This window comes from Ambystoma mexicanum, chromosome 4q (genome assembly GCF_040938575.1).
Source record: "Ambystoma mexicanum isolate Mex_15411 chromosome 4q, UKY_AmexF1_1, whole genome shotgun sequence".
In the NCBI taxonomy this organism is placed as follows: Eukaryota; Metazoa; Chordata; class Amphibia; order Caudata; family Ambystomatidae; genus Ambystoma; species Ambystoma mexicanum.
In genome coordinates, this window is record NC_090928.1 from 1,240,005,757 (window position 1) to 1,240,023,574 (window position 17,818).

Below are 17,818 nucleotides of genomic sequence, written 5' to 3' on the forward strand. Positions count from 1 at the left end.
TCTGTCCAACCTTTACAGTTGTATCAGTTTGACCGATTTAGTCCCCCTGAGTGGGGGGAAAGACTCATCGTTCCAGTCTATAAAAAGGGCTCTAGGACTGAGCCAAGCAATTATAGAATGCTTACAATGCTCGATGCGCCAGTATTACTGCCAGAACTGACAGCTTAGGTGGAAGAAGCTAACCTGAGACCTGACAGGTTTTATGAAGGGTGCAGGCGCCCTGACCAACATAATGACTCTATAGTCAACACTATGGAGCACCACAATTGGGCAACGTATGCCTGCTTTACCAACCTCAGTGCAGCATTTGGTACTGTGTGTAGAGAGAGAGACTATGGCAAAAGCTGTATAATTGGGCAATCCCACTGGGGTTGCTTAGAATGATAACAGCCTTGTATTCAGCTACTAAAGTATGAATTAGAATCTCCAACTCTGGAACTACTCGCACCTACTCAGCCAGAGTCGGTTTAAAGCAAGGTTGCATGCTTGCTCCCCTTCTGTTTACTCTTCATCTAGCAGATTTACCAGACGCCCTTCTCTGTGCTCCCCTTAGATTAGGCAACCAGCGCATATCATGGCTGGCATATGCGGCCGATCAAGTCATGCTTGATGCCACACCACGGGGCCTTCAGCACCTTCTGAACAATCGTTCTAATTATATGAAGCTGAATGTACTTTCTATTAACATCAACAAAACCAAAGCCATGATGATATTCTGTCCTGCTACAAGGAGGCCTGGTAAGAGGTGCAATTTTAACACTGACAACCAAATGGTCGAACCGGTTGCTACTTATATCTGGGCCTTACATTTGTTGAGCGGTTAACTTGGCAAAAATCATATTTGTGCTGGTTTGTGCGATTTGGCATCTCTGTCTTTGATTACCCTTATCAAAATCTCACACATAATCTTAAAATGCAGATATATGATGTTGCCCTTGAACAATCTCTGGTAAATCTGTTCAGCACGTCTACTGTTAGTGACTATAGTACTTCTTACTTAAATACAGCTAAACCGGGGTTTAGCTGTGCTATATCCTAATAACTGCTATATCTTAATAAACAGGGTTTAATTGTGCTATATCCTACATACGACTCAAATTCAGCCTGGTACACATTGTGGAGGTCCTAGGAGCATGGCAGGGTGTGTACTCAGAAGTGCGCAGACTTGCAGACTTTGTGGGAATTCTGAAGTGGAAACTATAAAGCACTTGTTTTATTGTGATGCCTTCATTAACTGGAGAAATACTGCTTTACTGGCGAATGCAATAGGCACCAATTAATGGGACCCAGATTCTGAATGGCATGAATACCTGGAGGGAAAGAACATCATTTTGAGTTATCATTTTATAAAACTGCATAGGAGAATCAAATTTTTTGCATGGTTTGTGTAATTTGATTGTATCTGAATTTCTTTTTCTTTATAAGGATTTTCGATTATTTAAATTTGATAACTATTGATATCTGTTTTAACTACAATGTGTTTGTGTCACAGGATTAGAGTTGCACACAGTTTTTTTTAATAATACTGGAAAAAAAGAACCTCTTCTGTGTTTTTTTCCCACTTTGAGAGTCTGCAGCCATTGCTTTTTAGCTCACTGTACATTTCACAAAGGAGGAATAACCATTTGCATATCAATCTTTGTCCCGCCCACAAGGCCACTCCAGCCCTGAAAAGCCAGGCAAACCTCCTTTGAACAAGAGTAACAACAGCAACCCCAAACACGTGTTTTATCCTTGTTGGGCCTCATCAGTGAGGTGGAGCTGTGCCTCTCTGAGCACAGTGACCAAGGGGTCCACGTCTGGGTACTATTAAATATTTTAAAAATGAAATACACATGTGGGTGTAGTCATGAAGGGATTCAAGAGCACACTTTGGGGGAAGGGAAGCACTGCAATTCTTCAAATTCATGAACACAAAGTAATGAGTGGATTGTTTCAGGAGTTAGTGGTGAAGATATCCCTGGCAAGGGGGATATAAGCAACTAATACAAAAATGATGTTCCTTGAAAATAATCAAGGAAATAGGTATTACTGAACCCACCATGCGTTTTGGGAAACTCTCCCTTCTTCCGGTGGATGGAACTCGTTAATTTCCTGTCATTTAAATTAGAATTATATATTAAAGTGGGACTTCCTCTAAATCATACTTCTAATACAACATATTCTCTCATTATGCGTCTGAAAGAGGTGTACTAACCTTCTCAAAACTTGGTTGTCTGTACAACACAAGACATAACGATTGCCACTGCTGAATGTCAAATATTGTTAACTATTGGAAAAGAGGAAAATGAAGAAGGGTCTGAACCTATGGGAATAACTCCTAAACTCAAAATTGAAGTCAGGATGCTGTACTACTTTTACCAATATGGTGTTGAATATACATTTGTATCGAAAGAAATACTTTTTCACCAATACTGTTTGAATCGTTTTTCTTGTTTATTTATGAAAGATTATAGAGAATACTAATTAACACTAAGGTTTTTTGTCCCATAAGAGTGCACTGATATTTCCTTGATTAGCTTCAAGGAACATCTTTTTTGTATATAGTCATGAAGAGGAGACACGACAAAAAGAATCATTAAACCTGCAGCAGGTAAGCTGCGGGTCTGGAGAGTGAGTTTTGGGATACCCACCTAGACCCTCCAGGCAACTTATTGCACGTCATGACCCTCTAGATCATCACTGTTGTATGGAAAGAGCGTACCCATGAGGAATGAAGCGAATGCTGCCCTACCTGCACTTGTCGTCCTCGTCGCAGCGTCCGTGGGCCAGATCACAGAGGGCACTGCATGCATCAGCTGCAAGAAAGAGAGTAGACACCTTCAGTAAGAGATTGGAACATGTGAGTGCTGTGATAGGTAGGGGAACGTGACGTGGACTTTCCGGACCGCCTAAAGATGGGATGCTTATGCATCCATTACATGCATTTAAAGACGTGCAAGTCGTGCATTAGGCGGGGTTTCCTTGGCAAAGATCAGGTCATTCATCTTTTACTGCAACATACTAAATTATATTATTATTTAGTATATTATGTGTCCCATTCAGGGACCAGCAGGTGCGGGTGAACCAGCTGTAGGGCCTAGAAGGGCTTGATGTGGAGCAACAGAGTGAAGCGTGATGCACAAACCTGGTTCCTGAATGAGCAGCTTTACACTTTGCTTATGTTTGTTTGTTTTATTATTTGTAATGCGCCAGAATACCCTAGGGTAACAGGGCGCAGCAGTTACATGAATTTGCGAAGCTTAGTTACAACAACAGCGATATATACATGTACATACACACAGTAATAATAATAACAGGATTATATACATATATACAGGTAAACCAAACAACTGTTGGTACAGTATGTGCAGTTGGCAGGGATACAGTTGGCAGGAATAAGAAAGACTGAATGACTAGATGTGTTTGAAGGTTTCCGTCTTCAGCCATGAGACAATCTTAGATCGGAAGTTTTGAAAAGGTAAGTCCATTCTGAGAGTTGGCGGTAGGGAGTTCCACAGTTTAGCCGCCTTCAATGGGAAGCTATTGCCCCCTATGGTGGAGTGTTTAAAGTTGGGGACAGAAAGGCAGTCTTTGTAGGATGTTCTTGTGGGTCTCAGGGAAGTCTGTCTATGAAATCTGTCGATCAAGTAAATTGGAGCAGCGTTTTTGAGGGACTTGGCAGTCAGTGACACAGTTTTTAGTAGAATTTTATCTTTAATAGAGAGCCAATTATTCTGTTGGCTGTGTACTGTGATATGATCTCTTCTAGAGATGCCCAATGCCGCTCTAAGAGCGTTATTCTGAAGAGTTTGTAGTTTGCAAGTGGTGTTTTGGAGGACCCAAGATAGAGAGCGTTGCAATAGTCCAGGAGGGACAATATGAGGGCTCTAGCAAGGGTCAAGCAGCTAGTGTCGGACAGAAAGGGTTTGGCTGCATGGATCAGTTTACACGTATAAGCTGTGGAAGAGGCTAGGGAGTTCACCTGTCTGTTGAAAGAGAAGTTGGAATCTAAATAAAAACCTAGCGTTTTAACCTCTTGTCCCACCTAGATGCTATTGCCATCGATCGTAAAAGATGAATAGGCAGGGCCTAGTTTCTTTAAACTAGCAGTAGTACCCAGGATGAGGAGTTCAGTTTTATCATCATTCAGGCATAGTCCATGTGTGGCCATCCATGCCTGGATGATGTACACTCTATTCATCAAGGCCAAATCCTTCCCATAATCTCCAGAAAGCGGAAGGAGAATCTGGGTATCATCTGCGTAGTTAGTGAAGGTGATACCGAGATGATCCAGATCATCGAAAAGGGGCTTGGTAAATATATTGTACAGTGTGGGGGAGACACAGGAGCCTTGTGGCACACCACAAGTGATAGGTATAGGGTCTGCTGCAGCTGTAGGTGAAAAGACCCTCATGGTTCTGCCGTTGAGGAATGATATAATCCATGTAATAGCCTCGACAGAGAAGTGAGCTGATGAGTGGAGGTGTGTGCATAGGACAGAGTGGTCGACCAGCTTGAATTCTGCAGAAAGGTCAAGGAGGAGGAGTAAGGCGGCTTGGCCATTGTCTCTGAGCTTATCGATCTGTGTTTTAAGGTCAATAAGAGCCGTCTCAGTCCCATGTTGAGGACGGAAGCCCGATTGTCTAGCTCCTAATAGGTGATGTTCTTCCAAGTACTTCTGTATTTGTACGTAGGCAACCTTATCCAAGATTTTTAGAAGGAATGGTACGGTCCTTTTGGGTCTATAGTTTGTCGGCGTGGCTGGGTCAAGTGTGTTTTATTTTAGTAGTGGTAGTACCCAGGATTGTTTTAAATTAGTAGGGATAGAACCGGTGGAAAAGGAGGCGTTGATTAACTTTGTGATGAAAGGGGAGAGATCACGGGCAGCGTCTTTACAGGGCACAAGTCTCCCTGACAGTTGGAAGGTTTCAGTGACAAGATGATTTTTTCTACTTCAAGTGTGGTGACTTTAGAGAAATTGAAGCGGGTGATTTCCCTTAAAGTAGGCTTCTCAGGTGGTTTGGACGGGTGGGAGTCATTCAAGGATGCTTTTTTACAGGAGATTTTATTTTGTAGGGTGGCGATCTTGTTGGCTAAGGCATTTTGGATTTCTGAGCACCAATTTTTATCTTTAGTACAAGTGTCTAGTTGTGCTATAGGGGTTTCTACTTCTTTAAGGATGGAGAATAATTCCTTCATATTTGATTTGGCTTGGGAGATACGGGAGTCGAATGAAGTTCGTTTTGCTAGGCAAATTTCTTTTTTGTAAAGGGCAGCTAGTTTAGTAAGTTTGAGTTTATTAGCTGCTGACGGGAATTTTTTCCAAGTGGCCTCGCAGTTTCTTTTTTGCTGCCTTACATTTTTAAGGATTGGTGTATACCATTTGTTCAGGTGCATTTTAGGCTTACTTGGTCTGAGTTTGAGGGGGGCGATTAGGTGCAGCGAAGTGGACATAATTTTATTGTATTCTTCAACCAGAGTTTCAGGATCCAAGTTGTCAGGGAGTGTGTTGAGTGTGGGAAGTACGTTTGGGATAGGTCTCTCCACAGTGATGCTCTTTTTGTTTCTCGTGAGTGTAGGTGGAGCCCTGCTGGCTGGCAGGGGTGGGGGTCGGATAGTAGAAAGCGTGAACGATACCAGATGGTGGTCAGTCCAGGCTAGTGGTGAAATATCGGTAATGTTGGCTAGCCAATTGTAGTCAGCCACCCAATCGAGTATTCTACCTTTGGCGTGTGTGGGTTCCATGCTTCTTTGGGTAAATCCTAATTCAGAAATGGTATTACGCGTAGTGTTGGCAAATTGGTCTTCCGGGTCATTGAAGCCCATACTGAAGTCTCCAAGGGTGAGTACTTGAGTGGAACTTTTAAGGTTGCTGGATAATATGGTGTTAATGTCCTCATCAAATGTGCCTATTGAGCCTGGAGGGCGGTAGATCACGTGGATGTTGAGAGATTGGGCATTAGTAAGGGGGACTTTAACTGAGAGTAGTTCGCAGGAGAGGACGTTGATAGTGGTTGCTAATTTCATGGTAAGACTACATTTGTGGATAATAGCAACACCCCCTCCTCTGGAGTTGGGTCCGTCTTGTCTCAGGATGGAATAATTATCTGGGACTGCAAGCATAAGCATGGGGCCTGCTGCCGGATGTAGCCATGTCTCTGTGATGGCAAGGAGGTCAAGGTCTTCTTTGAGGATCAGGTCTGCAATTTCTGTTGCATGAGCTACTAATGATCTGGCGTTGATCAAGGCTCCCTTGATTTGGGGGCTCACAGTGGTTGTGGTAGATGTAGTGTGAAGGTGGTCCTGTATTGTTTCAGGATGGCTCCGATTAGGGGGACTGTGTGGAGGTTTGGGGTAGGAGTTCTGAGATTATTTGGGTTTTAGGGTATTTAGGCTGATAGTCGTGGAGCTTAGTTTCTGTGCCGTAGGCATAGAACGGGCGAGTAGCTCATAGATTTTAGCTAATCTAGCTCTGAGTCTTAAATTCCTGTCTATAGTATGGCAGGGGAGGCTGGTAAGTGGCTCTGGATGCAAGTCATTTATATCTAGAGGTGAACTACTAGGTGATTTAATGTTAGGTATGGTTGAGTACATAGTGATAGGTGAGTGAGGTGGCATGCTAAGCAGTACTATGTTATTTATAATGAGCAGGAGGCAGGCGAACAGGCTGATGAACCAGGGAAACATGCTAAGTGGTTACAGCAGCTGTGATCAGATATAAGGATGGTTAGTCTAACGCTTAGGAAAGGTGCTCAGGCCTAGGCCGATGCAGGATAGGGCTCTCGGGCTGGGCAGTAGCGAGGCAAGGACGTAGCGCAGGGCAGGGAGAGGTACTAGCCTCAGTCAAATAAGTAGTGGAGTATAGATTCAAACTTGAAACCCTAATGGCGTGTGCCTCATGCACAGGCAACAGCAAAGCGGCAGGCCGACATAGAGGTGCCAACCACACGTTGGCAGTGCTGTGCTAGTATGAGAGAGTAATATCATTGTAGCCCACAAGATAACACAAATTGGGCTAAAATGCGATGGGGCAGCATCAACATTCGGATGACACAAATGAGCTAGAATGCAATGGGGTAGCACCTAAGTTTGAAATAACACAATTGGGCTAAAATACAATGGCGCAGCACCTGGAAACAATTGGACACCTTGGGTAGAATGCATAACACAATTGGGTTAAAATGCAGTGGGCAATAGCTGGGCACAATAAGACACATTAGGCAGTGTACATAACATAATTGGGCTGAGATGCAGTGGGGCAGCACCTGGGTTCAAGTGACACAGTAAGGCTAAGGTGCTATGGGCAATATCAGGAATCAATATGACACAATAGGCTAGAATGCAGAGGGGCAGGACCTAGATTTAGGGTGGAGCAAGTGTAAGGCACAAATAGGCTAAATGCAACAATCAAGTGTAAGGCACAAATAGGCTAAATGCAAAAATCGAACATAGGCAGAGTAGGCTAAATGCAAAAATCAAGTGTAAGGCACAAATAGGCTAAATGCAATAATCGAACATAGGCAGAGTAGGCTAAATGCAAAAATCAAGTGTGAGGCACAAATAGGCTAAATGCAAAAATCAAACATAGGCAGAGTAGGCTAAATGCAAAAATCAAGTGTAAGGCACAAATAGGCTAAATGCAAAAATCAAACATAGGCAGAGTAGGCTAAATGCAAAAATCAAGTGTGAGGCACAAATAGGCTAAATGCAAAAATCAAGTGTAAGGAACAAATAGGCTAAATGCAAAAATCAAACATAGGCAGAGTAGGCTAAATGCAAAAATCAAGTGTAAGGCACAAATAGGCTAAATGCAAAAATCAAACATAGGCAGAGTAGGCTAAATGCAAAAATCAAGTGTAAGGCACAAAGAGGCTAAATGCAAGAATCAAACATAGGCAGAGTAGGCTAAATACAAAAATCAAGTGTAAGGCACAAATAGGCTACATGCAAGAATCAAACACAGGCAGAGTAGGCTAAATGCAAAAATCAAGTATAGTGCACAAATGGGCTAAAAGAAGAAATCAAGTATGGGGCACATATGGGTTAGATGCCAAAATCAAATGGAAGGGCGCAAGTGGACTATGTAGATGGCGGAGGTGGGTCCAAGTGGTTGCATGGTTACATGTGCCTTAAGGTGCATAAAGATACTGCTTGAATGCTGAGGATGCTGAGGTATAATGGCAACAGCAGGCTAGTGCAGGATGATTTTAAGTTTCACAGGAGGCTGTGGGCAGCAACAGGCTCATTCAGCTCCATTAATTCAATTGAGGCAGTAGGCTGCAACTTTGGTATACTGGCTGGATAGATAGGGAGGGCAAAGGATTTGTAGTGCAAGACATACAATTCTGTGCAAGACATGCATTTACTTACAGCAGTATCCGGATTGATTGTGGATCATGGCGAAGTGTCACAGGATAGTCTTGACCCCTAGTTATTTGAAGCGGGACGCAACGAGGCGTAAGGATTGGAGCCAATGCGTTGTTTGTGGAATAGGAAAGCGCAACCATGCGCAAACAGGTCAAACGGATTCGAAAGGCCTTATGAGGCCTTCAGATGGCCGCCGGCTCTTCCGCCTGCCGGCGGATGTTTGTATTCAAATAGATATACAAACACACGTTGCCTAGCAAAGTGGAGGCGTCTCAGCCTCGTTTCCACGCCGCATCGCGCCCGACATTTTGAAGATGTTGGATGCCGGCGGGTGCGGAGTTCAGCAGATTCTGGGGCCCATAGATGTCGGGGAGGCAATGGGGTGCCCAGACAGGGCATCCACTAAGTGACCATGTTGATCTACATTAAACCTTTCTAGGTTCTACAGTTGTGGGTTGCAGTAACAGATGATTTGTCTGATCTTTGCCAGATAAAACCGCTGCCCAATTCAGTTTCAGCAGAATGTATTGTGTTTTTATTACTGCGCTTGCGGATTGCTTTCCCTCAATTACCACCTTACTTATGGCCGATCTTAATGAATCTGTGACTTCTGTGGCGAACCAGCAGAAGGACTCGGACTACAGTGTGCCATGTTGACTGAATGTTTTATTTAAATAAAAAGAAAACGCATGTCTAGCCCTGCTGCTAGAACGGAGGTTCCCTGCTGTGGAAATCAGGACAGTAGCCAAAGTGGAGCTTTGTAGACCTTTATTGCACAGTGTCTTAACCACGGTAGTTGGACTCCAGGTTGACCCCACAGTTACTTCACTGTGAGGGAAAGGCACCAGGAATTCCTCTTCTCTTTAAGTTTCTCCTACTCTCACGGACCCGGATAGGCCCACCAGTTGCTCTCACTCTCCTCTCCTTCTCCCTGCAAAAAGCAACAAAAACGCCATTAGGCCAGTCCCTTTTATACCTGGTGTTTGAAGGGTAAAAGGACCAATCGGGACTAACTTCCCTCCCCCCCTGTTCGATTGGTGGGGACTCTAGACACCCACCCTCTATAAAAAGCGTTGCCTCCTCCCCACCTCCTCCTTTAGTCTGGCTGCCTGGTTCTGGCTTCCCCTCCCTGTTGTCAGCCACTCCCCCTTCATTGGCCCCGCCCACCCAATATGGTGTCTCCCTCGAGGACTGCCTCCCGGAGGCCCGCACTGACTGAGGCCCCATGCTGCCGGTTGGCGTCTGCCCTGCATCAGGTAAGGAGGGGGTTCTGGTTGGTTCCCCCTTATGGGTTCCTACCCATCTGTCCGGCGCACCTCCGACGTCGAGCGGTCGGCACGGGTCGGGCCCTCTAGTTCCCGAGCCTCGCCGCCGCTCGCCGCCGGAGGCCGCCGAAGTGCACTCCGTTCGCGGGTCTCCCAGCCGCAGCGCCAGTGAACCCGGTCCTCGCGGGCACACGCAGCGCTGCGGCTGTGAGCACCCGCGGCGCCGCGGCTGTAATGCCGGCACTGCCGCGGGACGCCGACAAGGCTCTCCCGTCAACAGGGAGACCTTCTCGGCGTCCGCCCCCAGCGTCGCGCCCGCCCGCGGCATAGCGGGCTCCCTTGTCCGTGTGACCCGCTCCAGCCTCACATCCTCACATACCCCCACCACGGATCCAGGCCGGTCGGGCCGGATCGGACTTCTGGATAAGTAATCCGCTACCAGCTGAAAGCTGGCAGGTCTATGCAAGGTAACGAAGTCGAAGGGCTGGAGGGACAGGAACCATCGTAGAACTCGTGGGTTGGTGTCCTTGTGTCTCGCCAACCACTGTAGCGGAGCATGGTCGGTATATAACGTGAACTTCCTCCCCAGTAGGTAGTATTGCAATGAATCCACCGCCCATTTAATGGCTAGACATTCCTTTTCGATAGTGGAAAACGCCAACTCATGCGGAAGGAGCTTCCGACTGACAAAACAGATCGGTCGCAGGAACCCGTCTACCTCCTGCGTCAGGACCGCCCCCAACCCCATGCCAGAGGCATCCGTCTGTAGAAAAAAATTCTTCCGGAAGTCCGGGCATACCAACACCGGGTGGGATGATATACAGTGCTTCAGCCCCTCAACGGCCAGTATGGCTGCGTGATTGGTTGACAGGTCTGGGGAACCCCCGTTTTTCAACGCCTCGGTCAGTGGCGCGGCCAGGGAAGAAAAACCGGGAATGAAGCGTCTATAGTACCCTATAAACCCCAAGAAGGCCCTAATTTGTTTTCTGTTAGTTGGTACCGGGATCCCCTGAATAGCCTCGATTTTGGACACCTGTGGTCGAATCACGCCACCACCGACTATATGTCCGAGGTACTTGGTTTCCTGGGTCCCTAGTACCGATTTCACTGGGTTGATGTGGAGTCCGGCCAGGGCCAGGGTGCCGACCACCTTGCGTAGGTGGGTTAAATGGTCATTCCATGATGCGCTGTATATCACAATGTCGTCCAGGTAGGCCGCAGCGTATCGGTCGTGGGGCTGTAAGAGGACGTCCATCAGCCTCTGAAAGGTGGCTGGAGCCCCATGTAATCCGAATGGTAGCACTTTATACTGAAAGAGTCCCTGGGGTGTAGCAAATGCGTTTTTTTCTTTGTCAGATTCCCGTAGTGGGATCTGCCAGTATCCCTTGGTGAGGTCCAAGGTACTGAGGTAACGGGCAGCACCCAGCCTTTCCAGCAGTTCATCCATCCTGGCCATGGGATAGGCTTCGTATTGGGATATCAGGTTGAGTTGCCTAAAGTCCATACAAAATCGTACAGCCCCGTCTGGCTTGGGTACGAGTACGATTGGAGAACACCACGCACTGGTTGAGGGTTCAATGATGTCCAACCTAATCATCTCTTCGATTTCTTTCTGAATGATCAACCTTCGGGCCTCCGGGATCCTGTAGGGTCTCAGCCGGACCGTCTGTCCGTTTAGGGTATCGATATGATGCTCCATTAGGTTGGTCCTTCCAGGTAAATGGGAGAAGGTGTTGCGGTATGGTTTGAGTGTCTCCCGTATCTCGTTCTTCATGTGTTCAGTGAGTGTTTCACCCCATTGCACCTCGTTCAATTGGCCGGTTGCGTGTAACAACCCCGCATCTTGGGTGGCCAGAATATTGACCGGTGCAGGCTCGGTCCATTTCTTTAGTAGGTTTATATGGTAAACCTTATATGATGGGCTTCGGTCAGGTTGGTGTATCCGGTAATTCACTGGTCCCACCACGTCCTTCACCACATAGGGACCTCTCCACCGAGCCAACATTTTGTTCGTACTGGTGGGTAGTAACACCAGTACCTTATCCCCTGGTTCTAGCTTTCTTAGGCGACAGCCCTTGTTGTATGTCTTCTCCTGTCGGTCTTGGGCTATACTCAGATGGGATTCCGCTAGTCCCCTTAAAGTAGACAGATGGTTTTTAAGGTCTTCAGCGTACTCGGTGAGAGATGTTTCCTTAGTGTTTTCCCAATCCTCTTTAACCAGATCTAGGATTGTTCTAGGCTGTCTTCCAAACAGCAGCTCGAATGGGGAGAATCCTGTTGAGGACTGGGGTGTGTCCCTTAATACCATTAGGATCAGGGGTATGACTCTATCCCAGTCCTTTCCCTCCGGGCCTGTTACCCTCTTCATCATTTTCTTTATTGTTTGGTTGTACCTCTCCACTAGCCCATCCGTTTGGGGGTGGTAGACTGAGGTACGCAGCCTTCTGATCTGTAGTCTTTCACAGATTTGTCGCATGACAGCTGACATGAAGATTGTACCCTGATCGGTGAGGATTTCGGTGGGTAGGCCCACACGTGCGAAGTAGGGGATGAGCTGGTCACATATCTGGTTAGCCGACGTCCCCTTTAGGGGGAAGGCCTCAGGGTACCGGGTGGCATAGTCCACAATGACCAGCAGGTATCGATATCCACGACTGACAGGCTCTAGCGGGCCTACCAGATCTATGCCTATTCGTTGAAAGGGTATGGTGATCAATGGCATCCGCTGCAGCGGTGCTTTGGCTGGCTTTTCCCCACTCGTCAACTGGCAGATTTCGCATTCCTTACAGAATTTCGCCACCTCCCCATAGACCCCCGGCCAGTAGAAGCGTTTTAGAATGTTTTGCTGTGTCTTTAGGGAGGCCATGTGGCCGCCGCAAGGGTGATTATGTGCCAACTGGAGGACAATGCCCCTGTGTGTTTTGGGCAGGAGTAGTTGTTCCCTCCGTGCACCTCCCTCTTCCTGGAACACCCGATAGAGTAGGCCCTGTCTAGATGTAAAACCGGCTCCCTTGGTCAGGTCTGGGTCCCCATTAGTGATGGCTCTTTCCCGGGCCAACGTTAGGGTAGGGTCCGTCAGGGTTTCTCCCCGGATGGAATCCTCATGGTCCTCTGGGTTCCAGGCTATCCGTTGGGTGGCATACATAGATGCGCACTGAGCAAGGCGAGCTTCCCTTCTTTTCATAGTGGGTCTCTCTCGTCCCTGGGTGTTCGGGGGGATGGGCTCCCTGGCAAAGGGTGCTTCTTCCCACCATCCCTGCTCTAGGGCTTTGATAGTCTGGTGGAAGTGGGGTAGATCGGTCCCAATCACCACTGGGGCGGGTAAGGAGGGGAGGACGGCAGCTTTCATCTCTGTAATATTAGGACCCACTTCTACTGTTATGGATTTCATGGGGTAGGTCCTCACATCCCCATGTATACATCGAATGGGGATACTAACATTGGCGAGGTAAGGAGAATCACTTACAGTTGGTAGTACCGCCGTCTGTCGACTTCCACTGTCGAGTAGGGCCCTGGCTTGGTTCCCGTCTACCCGGACGTCCATCTCGTAGAGACCTTGGCACCTTGGTCGTTGCTCGGTCCTCATGAATCCGATCTCCATCGGCTCGGTGCCTCTCTTCCGGGGACAAAACCGGGCTATATGGCCCCACTCGCCACAGTCATAACATTGCGGTTGTCGATATCCCGTGGACAACTGGATAGATCGTGGGTCGGGTCCGCTCCTTTTCTCCTCGGATCCCGAAGGGCGTCCTTCCGTTGCTCTCCATTTGGGAAGCCCTCCTCGCAGGCTCTTGGTTGGGAGGGGTTCCAACGGTGTCATCGGATTGCGAATGGGAGATCCGCCTCCAAGGGGTTAACCCGCTCCCCCTGCCTTTTGGTAGGCCGACGCTATGTCCACTGCCTCAGATAAGGTGGGCCTGTGATGTTGTCGGACCCATCTTTGCATCGGAGGGGGTAGGGCCTCAATGAACTGCTCGAGGGTGACTTTATCTAAGACATCTTGGAGGCCTGTTCCCGGTACTTGTAACCATTTCTCAGTGAGATCTTTAACCCGGTAGAAGAGTTGTCGGGGGTTCTCCCCCGGCTTGAGTTTAGTGTCGCGCAGCCTCATTCTGTAGGCCTCTTCATCAAGTCCTAACCGGTCCAATACTGCCTTTTTGATTTCAGCGTACGGCGTGGTTCCGTTTGGGTTAACGGCCTGGTAGGCTCCTTGCATGATGCCGGACAACAGGGGGGCAACATACTGGCCCCAGCGGTCCACCGGCCACTGAGCGTTTCGGGCGATTCTTTCGAAGGTGGTGAAAAAGAAAGCCGGGTCTTCGCCTTCCTTGAATTTTTGCAACACTGCGGAAGGGACCATGGGCAGGTTTCGGGTGCCGGTGACAGCATCCGTCAGGTGTTTTATCGTCTCTTGGTGTTTGTCCTGAGAAGTGGACTGCAGGGTACCTTGCAATTGTATTGCCTGCTGAAAGGCTTGGCGATCAGCGGCCGCCTGCTGGGCCTGCAGTTGGAAGAGCTGTTGTAACTGTTGTTGCCCTTCTGATAGTGTCTGTATTATTTTCTCCATCGCGTTCTCTTGATCCTGCTGACTACGCCACTTGTGGAAATCAGGACAGTAGCCAAAGTGGAGCTTTGTAGACCTTTATTGCACAGTGTCTTAACCACGGTAGTTGGACTCCAGGTTGACCCCACAGTTACTTCACTGTGAGGGAAAGGCACCAGGAATTCCTCTTCTCTTTAAGTTTCTCCTACTCTCACGGACCCGGATAGGCCCACCAGTTGCTCTCACTCTCCTCTCCTTCTCCCTGCAAAAAGCAACAAAAACGCCATTAGGCCAGTCCCTTTTATACCTGGTGTTTGAAGGGTAAAAGGACCAATCGGGACTAACTTCCCTCCCCCCCTGTTCGATTGGTGGGGACTCTAGACACCCACCCTCTATAAAAAGCGTTGCCTCCTCCCCACCTCCTCCTTTAGTCTGGCTGCCTGGTTCTGGCTTCCCCTCCCTGTTGTCAGCCACTCCCCCTTCATTGGCCCCGCCCACCCAATATGGTGTCTCCCTCGAGGACTGCCTCCCGGAGGCCCGCACTGACTGAGGCCCCATGCTGCCGGTTGGCGTCTGCCCTGCATCAGGTAAGGAGGGGGTTCTGGTTGGTTCCCCCTTATGGGTTCCTACCCATCTGTCCGGCGCACCTCCGACGTCGAGCGGTCGGCACGGGTCGGGCCCTCTAGTTCCCGAGCCTCGCCGCCGCTCGCCGCCGGAGGCCGCCGAAGTGCACTCCGTTCGCGGGTCTCCCAGCCGCAGCGCCAGTGAACCCGGTCCTCGCGGGCACACGCGGCGCTGCGGCTGTGAGCACCCGCGGCGCCGCGGCTGTAATGCCGGCACTGCCGCGGGACGCCGACAAGGCTCTCCCGTCAACAGGGAGACCTTCTCGGCGTCCGCCCCCAGCGTCGCGCCCGCCCGCGGCATAGCGGGCTCCCTTGTCCGTGTGACCCGCTCCAGCCTCACATCCTCACACCTGCCTAACCAACTAAAAATAAGGGTGCTCGTCAAAAGGCCACAGAAACAGTCCTGTGTCCAAATCCTATTCAGCTGACTTTCCCTAATACGTAGAAATTATTTTTACTAAAAGAGGGAGGCCGGAGCAATAGCCTCTGTACCTGGCTTCTGCCTGGCCCAATCACGTGCATCTCTTTTCCATAGGTTTTACACATTCATCAATGATGCAAAAAACAGTTCCCAACCTCTCAGCGGGTCTGTATGTCAAATCTCAGTTCTTTACAATTCTCTCTCCGGGAACAAAAGATGTTCCTAATACAATTCCACCAATTTCGACTTGGTTCTGTACAATGTCGCTGTTTAATACTTTAGCACAGGAATCCTCTAGGTACTCCCTCCCTCCAGATATGTTTGTTATATTTTGTGGCTTTTGGACTTCCCAAAGTCCTCTGGCCCTCTGACAGGCTTACTTTATCTCGGTCAGGGTCTGCCCGTTCAGGTTTTCTATGCCCCGTAACCCTTGTGGCTTTCCCAGCATCGAATGTTAAAGTCTCTCTGGGAGCTCCGAAGCTCTCTGACCCTCTAATAGGTTTATCAGGCTCCCGTAACCGTTGTGGTTTTCCCAGTCTTGAATGCCTCTGTTCGCCCCTCTCAATAGCGTTACCTCTTTGAGAGCATTTGCTTCCTTCTGCTGCAGAGCCCGGCAGTTACTACACTTCTCAAACGGAGCTCAAGCTTCTGGGCTGTCCGTTGCTGTCTTGTCTCGGCATCGGCTAACGGGCCACAGGCACACCACGGCTTCAGTGTGGTCGCACCACCAGGCGAGATGGTTGCTTTACCATCCCAGTCCCTTCCTTGACCCAGGCCTCTTTGTTGATCAGGACGCCAATCTTCTGGCATCTTGTGAGCGTCTCAATCGCTCTCTATGGGCTACTGTGGATCCGTCCCTCCAGGACATCTCTCCGTCAAAGGCCTGCCACTCCGTAGGACTCTTCTTCTCTGATAAAAGGTTCCTCTGGGTTTTATGTAAGTCATCCTCATCCTGTCTCTTTCCTCTTTGACTGTGGCATTCAGGCAAGATCCAGCATTACCTGAAGTCAAAGAGACTGAAGAAATGTCACTGTTTGGTAGATTCAAAACAGAAGCAACAACAGTAGACAGACAATGTACTCTGGACCGGGAGCTCTGTACCAGAATAGAAGTCCCTGTCCCCAAAAGGGGAGTCGCTCCCAACGAGGTCCCACTTGCTCAATTCCCTAGGGAGGGTTTTGTTCAGCAGGCTTATCTCCATAGCCCCAGAGGAGGTGTCTACCCCCTGGGGAGAAAGGACCAGGTGTCCAGATTCATCACACTTCCTTTATGAGATGATCTATTTTATCCCAATGAGCATGGGTGCATTTTTCCATTAAAGCAATGGCATTTGAAATGAGCACCCGACAGGCAGCTGATGTGGAAAACCAACGGCCGAGAGAGTATGTTTGTTTACTCTCCATGTCAGGGGGATATTTGTTTGTTGCTAAAGGTGTTCGTTCCTTTTTCTGTGTTGTAGTGAGTACAAGAGAATCTGGAATTGGATGACCCTTGATGTAGACGGTGTCATGGAATGTGTGTTTATACTTTTTTTGGCTATCCGTGGGTTTACAGTCTTTGTAAGGACTGGATTGAGCAGTGAAGGTGTGACCCTCTTTTTGATGGATAGTAACAAAGAGATGGACTGGGCCACATTCTCTATAAAAATGAATATCCTCATCTGATTCATTAGTCTCTATGCCACATTTGGTTGCGCCACAGTCTGGTCATCGGTGGATGGGGATTATAAGGACTGCTGCACCTCGTCTGGTGAAGGCACAGGGAACACCTAAGGCTCAATATCTTGTGGCTCGCTCAACTGGCATAGCCTCCCCTTCAAAGTAATCCTCCCTCTCTAACAGATGCTCATGCTGCATAGAATGCTCTCTGTGCACATTTGACTTTTAATAGGTTCTGTATTGTCACTAAAGTCCTCTTTTCTTTTAAAAGGAGGAGTCTCTACGAAATCCATAAAGGATGTAATCCTATTCATAGTTGAATGGAACTTTTCTTTTGTCCATTTTTCCTCAAGTGTTGCAGATGGTTCCTGCCCTTCCTGTTCTACCTCTTTCTCCGATTTCTTCATCTTCATCACTGTGTGAAAGAGGGAGTCATCTCCTTCAGCTGTAGAATCTTTAGGTGAAGGAGACGTAGGTTTGTTTGTTTTGTCTATCTTGTGTGTTTCGGAGGTCAAACATCTTTGTGTATCCTCTTACGGGCGTTTTTATGGGACTGGTGTGTTTGGAACGCTACTTTGAACAGCTTGTAACAGTCTTTAATTGCGGCTTTGACGTCGACTGTGTTACAGTGGTCTTGTTATGCCTGTCGTCCATGTTATTATTAGCACCCTGCATCGAGGATTCTTGACTCTACTTCGGGTATGCCTCGCCAATTTTTGATTTGGGCTTAATTTTTAATTGTGCAGCCTTTTGGATGCAAGATGTGATCTCCACAGCATGGCTTGATGTCTCCCCTACAGAGCGGGAAAAAAACTGAGGAAACGCAAGTTTCCTCAATTCGAGTCTGCTCCTCGATTTGGCTCTCAAAAGAGGCAGTGGTTCTCGACATCGAGTTCCTCCGCCGTAGCCGTGGATCCACCCAGAGACTTTGCCAGGGAACACGCTGAGCAACGCGAGGC

The 17,818-nt window shown here is 48.2% G+C and overlaps 1 protein-coding gene across 2 annotated transcripts in view; it reads right to left on the minus strand.

The window, feature by feature from the left end:
- The window catches only part of DLK2 (delta like non-canonical Notch ligand 2), a 182,211-nt gene that overhangs the window by 63,187 nt on the left and 101,206 nt on the right, over positions 1-17,818 (minus strand). For both annotated transcript variants that reach the window (XM_069608806.1, XM_069608807.1), the window contains exon 3: positions 2,735-2,798. In XM_069608806.1, the coding sequence (XP_069464907.1) occupies positions 2,735-2,798 (64 nt within the window). The remainder of the gene's footprint in view (positions 1-2,734; positions 2,799-17,818) is intronic.